This window comes from Berghia stephanieae, chromosome 13 (assembly GCF_034508935.2).
Source record: "Berghia stephanieae isolate SIO BIC M18660-M18661 chromosome 13, UCSD_Bste_1.3, whole genome shotgun sequence".
Classification (NCBI taxonomy): domain Eukaryota; kingdom Metazoa; phylum Mollusca; class Gastropoda; order Nudibranchia; family Aeolidiidae; genus Berghia; species Berghia stephanieae.
Window position 1 is genome coordinate 7,015,705 of NC_088372.1, and position 7,500 is coordinate 7,023,204.

The 7,500-nt window shown below is 37.0% G+C and overlaps 2 protein-coding genes across 3 annotated transcripts in view; one reads left to right on the forward strand and one right to left on the reverse strand.

Moving 5' to 3' along the window:
* The window catches only part of LOC144958683 (uncharacterized), a 12,577-nt gene extending 12,017 nt beyond the window's left edge, over nucleotides 1–560 (forward strand). For both annotated transcript variants that reach the window (XR_013642493.1, XM_078890818.1), the window contains one exon: nucleotides 1–560. This exon is cut by the window's left edge. The gene's annotated coding sequence lies outside the window, so the exon portion shown is untranslated.
* A 4,731-nt stretch (nucleotides 561–5,291) lies between these two features.
* Nucleotides 5,292–7,500, reverse strand: part of LOC144958653 (uncharacterized) — a 13,781-nt gene continuing 11,572 nt past the window's right edge. Inside the window, exon 5 of the mRNA XM_078890766.1 lies at nucleotides 5,292–6,710. Coding sequence (XP_078746892.1) covers nucleotides 6,435–6,710 — 276 coding nt within the window. The 3' untranslated portion in view covers nucleotides 5,292–6,434. The remainder of the gene's footprint in view (nucleotides 6,711–7,500) is intronic.

A 7,500-nucleotide genomic window follows, 5' to 3' on the forward strand; every position in this document is an offset into this window, starting at 1 on the left:
TCCACTCTTCTCTTGGAATAGACCCGAAAAACAAATTTGCCCTTTGGGATGAATAAAAGGAGTTGATAAAAGAATAAAACTGTCAATACTTTCTTATCATTTAACACATTATATGTTCAACAACCTATGTTGATACATAATCCTACTCTACACCCTGTATCATGGTACAACACACAAAATAAAGTTTTGGAATAAACTGCAAGAAACCACAGTATCAGCAAAAATTTTGAATAAATTCAAAGCAGAGTTGGAGATAAGCAACACCCTAGGAAACAAGTTCAATTATAAAAATTGGTCCAATCATTAATAGATGAGGAGCGAAGGAGACTACACTAAGTCTAAAAGCTCTATACAGAGGTATCCAGGTATCCAGGTATCTCTCAAATTTGGTTTAAAAGTTTATAAGCTAGTTTAGCAATAGAATTGTGAGACATTTTACTTACTTTGACATCTGATTGTGTATTGTAATGGCCATGACATCTGAGATACAGCTATTTGAATTAATCTGCTGCTCTTTAAATTATAACTTTGATATTTTCAAAATAAAAATGGAACTACTAGATAATGCCTTTGCTTTCTTCCTTTTCTGTTCAACGTTTGTTTATTATTGTGCAATGAAATGGTTCAAATGAGAAACGTGTGAAAAATATAAGTATTAATTCTTCCCAATGGGCAAATCTATCTTGTGGATCACGTGAAAGATGTACCGCCAATAGGAACAAAGTAGTGTGGCGCCCGGGATGGCGGTGGCCATTGGGGCACCGGGTTGGATCTTCATTAGTCACATATCGGGCGAGCAGCTCAAGTGGGTCGCTGGCTCGATACCCGGGATGGTCTCGTGACGGTCAACCGGGATTTACACCTTTGTCATCGATATGCATCACGCCCCCTCACCAGCGTCTAGGTAGAAGGTCCACCTGTCCTACATGTCCCCGACGTGGGCAAGAACCCGAAACGGCAGAGCATCGAGTTGAACGGTGATCTGTGACGATACTACCGGGCGGGTTCGCGACGGTGCACGAATGCGGACCGGACTTTGCTGATTGGGTCGAACGTCATAACATAGTAGTGTGAGAACCATATGAAGCTGCTGCCAATAGGATTCAATAGTCTGATGTCACGTCGCTTAGCAACGAGCAGCTTGGTTCTAAACAAAGAAAATCTGTAATTTTTATTCTTCATGCTGGCTAGAACTTTTCCACATGTCATGTGATTAGAATGTATACAATTCAAAACATGATCAGATTTATAATGTTTTTCTCCTCTTGATAACCTTTATGCTCGTCGGAAAAGTATTTGATAAGGGCGTCCGCCATTGTTCAGATAGTTTAGAGACAGTTACTAAGTTACCATGCGTCATTACGAGGGAAGTGACGTTACGACTGTTGAAGCGTATTGTAAACATGGCAATTTCAGGACTGACGAGAAATTCTTTAACCAATTCAAAAGACGATTTGCACAGATGGGGTGAATATATGTCACGGTTAACCAAAAATTGCCGATTATCTAAACAGGATTCGAACAATGACCCCAATATAACATGGTGCTATGCCCTGGCACTCGTTGCTACGACATAACCGGAATGATTCCGGAGTTCACTGATCCTCCTCGGGTTGCTGGTTTATCTGAACTCCTCGATCACCCAATCAGGGGGTTCGAACTATCTCAATACAGACAGTATGTGCTTCGCTAAGAAGCTCACAACATTGTCATCCGGAAGTATAACCGACCAACACACAAAACTATGAGTAGCCATGAACTTATATAGTCCGGTTAATACAGTTTAGTGAGAATTACTCATAAACATGGTTGACAAAAACCAATAACAAAGACCTGAGTGACGTCATCTTCGTTCTATCTATAAAGAGAGAGAGAGAGAGAGAGAGAGAGAGAGAGAGAGAGAGAGGGAGAGAGAGAGAGAGGGAGAGAGAGACAGAGAGAAAGACAGAGAGTGAGAGAGAGAGAGAGGGGGGGGAGAGGGGGGAGAGAGAGAGGGGGGAGAGAGAGACAGAGAGACAGAGAGAGATAAGTTTTCTCGACTGGACACGATACGGAGTACAGAGGTTGTGTTTCATTTTGTTTGATTACTTATATTATGTGTCGTGGTATATTCGTGGGTGTCAGGAGAGAGACAAGCAGGATACATGGACACGTAGGGCTTTGTTGTTCCTATTTATGTTGTAGTTTCTACAATATCGTAACGGCCTTCAACCGTCGTAACGCCACGTCCCTCGTAATGACGCGTAGTAACTTGGTAAATGGCTCTAAACTATCGGAACAATGGCGGAAGCCGTTATGAAATATTTTTCCGACGAGCATAAAAGTGTATCCAGAGGAGAAAAACATTATAAATATGATCATGCTTTTACTTTTATACATTCTAAACACATGAACTGTTCTAGCCAGCATGAAGAATAAAAAGTACCCATTGTCTTTGTTTTGAACCAGGCTGCTCGCCGTTGCTAGGCAACGTGACTTCAGACTAGTGAATCAAATTGTTAATCCAGAGTTACTTTTCTTCATTATTATAATTTCTATATCATCATGGTCATCTCGTGAAGTACGACCTCCTTCTTCCTTTTCTCTATCCAGGTTAGGTTCAGTGAATCGGCCACATTTGTAGGGGAACTTATCAACGAAAGTTCCTCTGTCTTCTATCCTTCTTATAGTCTTTTCTTTATGTTGATGTTTCGGGCTAAATTGTTAAAGCGATTCTCCGGGACGAGCCCGAATAGGGAATGAGATTAGCGGAAAAGTAGCGCCCCTTGATTGGACGTCACCGGTGGAGAAGTTATTTGTAAAAATACCAACTACAAGCCAAGCGCTCCAAATAAAAAATGTATTATTCATATTTCTGTACAAAACTTCATATCGTAATCAAGTTATGCATTTTTGTACAGAAATATGAATAATAAATTTTGTACTTGGAGCGCTTGGCTTGTAGTTGGTTTGTTTACAAATAACTTCTCCATCGGTGACGTCCAATCAAGGGACGCAACTCTTCCGCTAATCTATATTCATAAAGGTGATGATTTATGCATTGCGTGTTGTTCTTGCCCCATCGGGTACATGTAGGACAGGTGGACCTTCTACATAGACGCTGTTGAGAGGCGTGATGCATATCGAGGGCAAAGGTGTAAATCCCTGTTGACCGTCACGAGACCATCCGAGCCAAATGCTTTATTATAGTTATAAAAACGTGACACTGTGTTGTAGAGTTCATTTTGCCGATCAATATTATGCATTGAATGTATTTGTTGCTTTTCTGTGTGAGTTAGAAAAAACTATTTTTGCGTTGGGTGGGTGTCAAACTTTGGGGAATATTCTGATAATGGCTGATAAGGAAAGGGTTAAACTTTATTAAAGAAGTAAGAATGGACAGATTTAATTGTAGGCTGATTTTTGCAAAAACTCGTTAATTCGATTTTTCTACGTTTAAAGACTTTTCAATCTATGAAATAAATTGACACGTGTAAAAATTATTTTAAGCCTCTCCTTACCAACTATAGGAAAATCGTCACATTCGTTAAGATACAACCAAATCATAAATAAATTAAATCGGGATTGATTATTACTTCATCAAGCATTATTTTGAATTTGTCCCGACAGATTATTATGTACATTTAATTCAAACGTGGATCCACTTGACAAAACATTAACCCTCTCCTTACCAACTACAGGAAAATCGTCACATTCCTTACGATACAACCAACACTTCTCTTATTCAAATTTCTTTTGTACATCATAGAATTTACAGATAATGAAATTTGTGTCGACGTTTTGCTAAAAAAATTATGTGTCCCAAGAACTTACTGCTATTGTGTTTGAGTGATATATTTCGTTAGTTGGGTGTAAAGTTTTGGGGAAAATACTGAAAATGGCTGGTAAGGAGAGAGTTAAGCATCAATTTACACAAGAAATTTCCTATCTAGATTTGCATGAATTTGAAGTTTAAATGTGATAAAATAACAAGCCGAATGAGAAATTTAAGGGGAAATAATCCTCAATATCTCAAAATGGAAAAAAAAACAAACACGGACTTAGGTAGTTTTGGAAAACCACTGTTCAATAGATTTTTTTTCATTATCTATTATTGTGCTAGGTTATGGCAAAAAAGGGAGCTTTGTTCTCTGTCGTTGTAAAACAATTTTGTAAAAAAGAATTCCTAATAATATAATGTTTGTACATTTGTTTGCAAAACTCTTTATTTACAGTTTGACAGCTTTTTTTAAATGTTTAATTTTTTCCCCTATATCATTTAGGAATTGTTGTTTTCATTTCCTTCAGTATAAGTGGCCGAGTGGTTAAGACATTGCACTGTGACCCGGAATGTCTCGGGTTCGAGCCCCCGCTTCAGGGACTTTCGGTTTTTTTCCTGGAGCAAGATTATTAACCCCCAATTTGCTCACTTGGACAACATGGGTGATTCCTGTTGATACCAGACATCTTGTTTGATGAGTTTTCTATATTGCTTCGTGGAATGCCTAGGCGACGATATCTTATGATGTCGTGGCGGAAAAAGCATAATTATTTTATAAGTCACATGTTAGTTGCTCCTTAAATTGAAAAAAGGATAAAAAATATCAGAGATGTAAAAAATACCAAATTAAAGATTATAATCCTGGGCATATCTATATTCTAGTTAGATTTTATATTCGCATTCATTTTACTAGTTAAAAGTAAAAGAAAATTAACGGTCGGCGAGGGGTGGGGGGGGGGTGGGAATTAACTACTTTCTAAGTAATTACAATGGCAGAATCCATCCTATTGACAGGACCTTTCTATGCTTAGTTGTAAACCAGGCATTTTATACTACCGATATCAGTAATATTGTCCTACTAAAAAAACAAAATAAAAAACAATTCCGACTTGTTGAATTTAAAAAAATTATTTATTTAGCATTAACTACACTTAGCGCCTAACAATTTTTTTTTGTTTAGGGACGAACATCTTCATAATTTTTTTGTTCTGGTGTTAGCAAGATTGAACTTCGGGATTGGTGCAACAATCTCTATATATGGCACTTGTATAAAGTATTATTTCATATTTCATATTTCATAAGGGCGTCCGCTATTGTACCGATAATTTAGAGCCAGTTACTAAGTTACCATGCGTCATTACGAGGGAAGTGACGTTACGACTGTTGAAGCGTATTACACCACAAAGTGGTCAACCGACAGTCAGGACTTTTAAACTCATAGATATATTATTTAAAATGGTATGCATATCCCGTGTGAGCCATTGCTTTGGTACAGAAAAAAAACAATGAACAGAAAAGGGAAAGAACGAAGTCAAAAGCAGCTCCATTTTTATTTTTAAAATATCAAAGCACTAAAGTATTGAGTAGGCTATATGATAAATAGATGCATTTCAAATTTTATAAAAAGTACAATCTACAATTTTCATTATCAAGATTGTTTATAAAATGAGAGTTATGTAGTAAAAATGAACCAGACATTTATTTGACAGGGTATAGAAATATATAAATTGATATAGCTTGTCAATGAAATTATACAGTGGAACATATAATGTATCGAATGATAGAAAATTACCTAAGTTTTTTTTTCTGTTAAGTTAAACATTCCTGTCTATTTCTGTCACCGTTTTTAAAGTAAAGGCTATGCAAATTTAATTGTTGTAACTCTTCTTTTTCTCCGTTATCATTGTCATTCTTCTTACATTCAAAACATTCAAAGTTTGATTGAAGACAACGTTAATAGAACAAGCAGTACTTTTGGTATTGAATTGTTAAGTCACTCAATCCTAGAGATTGTTGCTTCTTTTCAAAATTGGAAAAAAAGTGAATTATAAATGTGCATGTGCATAGATATGTTTATTCAACGATCACTAACATATAAAAACTAAAAACATTATCTTTGATACTACTCCTATAATTTGTCTTAGAAAAATGTAATAATTAGGGATGGGGTAAAAGTAACCCGGGTAAACCACGGATAGAGTCAGTGTAAGGTTGAGTGAATTAAGAAGTGGTAAAAAAACAGCAATGGAGAATTAAAACCAAAGAAACAAAGGTTTGAGAATTGTATATCTGCTGGTATGTTTTATATGAATTTGTAAAATTACATGTCGCTAAGTTATTGATTTGGTAATGTTACACTATCACATCATCATCATCATCATCATCATCATCATCATCATCATCATCATCATCATCATCACCATCATCATCATCATCATCATCATCATCATCATCATCACCATCAGCATCATCACCACCAGCATCATCACCATCATCATCATCATCATCATCATCATCATCATCATCATCATCATCATCATCATCATCATCATCATCATCATCATCATCAATCATCATCATCATCTTCATCATCATCCTCACCTTTTCATATTCATCAACAACATCATTGGCAGCTACGAATGTATTTATCTTCAGAGCATATGTATTATAAGATTTACATAACATTGAGTAAATTAAACAAGACCTTTTGCATCTGTGAAAATATTTTCATAAGCATTTCAATAATAATTCTGTTCTTTTCAGGAGTTGGTCGTTTTTCGGTGGTGACGCAGTCTGTGATATCTTTCTCAAAGATTTTGTAGGACGCGATCCCTGCAGTGAAGTTATAGAACGTAACGTCTGCATATCCTGGCTTGGGTGGTACCATGAAGTTGTGAATCAGAGTACAATCCTTATGATTGAAATAGTTTATTATGTGATGCTTGGGGTCCTGTGGGGAAATCAAGTTTTTTGTGTTTTAGTTTTGCAAGAAATAAAAATAATTAGTGTAAAGGAATGGGTTAAAATCTGCAACAAATTATTTATTATTAGATCATATTTAAGATTTACATATTATTGAGTAAATTAAACAAGACCTTTTGCATCTGTGAAAGTATTTTCATGAGCATTTCAATAATAATTATGTTCTTTTCAGGAGTTGCACGTTTTTAGGAGAAACCAGATTGTGTTGAGTGTTTGGGTTTCCTTATTGTTAATCAATTTTTTAAAATGATTTACATTAAGAACGTCATACTTTCATCTTTCATTCGTCTTGATTATTCGTTAGTAATTTCTTATGGTTACACCTCCAAGTGAACAGTTTCACTCCAGTCCAGGTATTTTTGTCCTCCTTGGTGGACGGTATCATAGCCCCCTGGCACGGCTGTGGACGGGCAGTGCAGGACCAAGTGGTCCATATCTTGCTTGGCACCACCACATGCTGTGCACTTGGGCGAATCTCGGTAGCCACAGCGGTACAGGTTTGTCGCTGTCCTACCGTGTCGGGATCTGATCCTGTTTGCATGTACCCACTGCTTTCTTGTCAGCTCGTGGAATCCCGGCAGTGGTTGGATAGAGGGGTCGTTGATTATTGCGCTACCCTTTGGCGGGCAGTCAGTCCATTCTTTTCTCCAGGTCTCGGCGATATCGAAATCTTCTAATTTTGAGCCTTGATTTAAGGCGTGAGGTTTTCGGTGCTATTTCCGTGACTTGTTTGAGCGGTGTTGTGTATGAGATGTTGT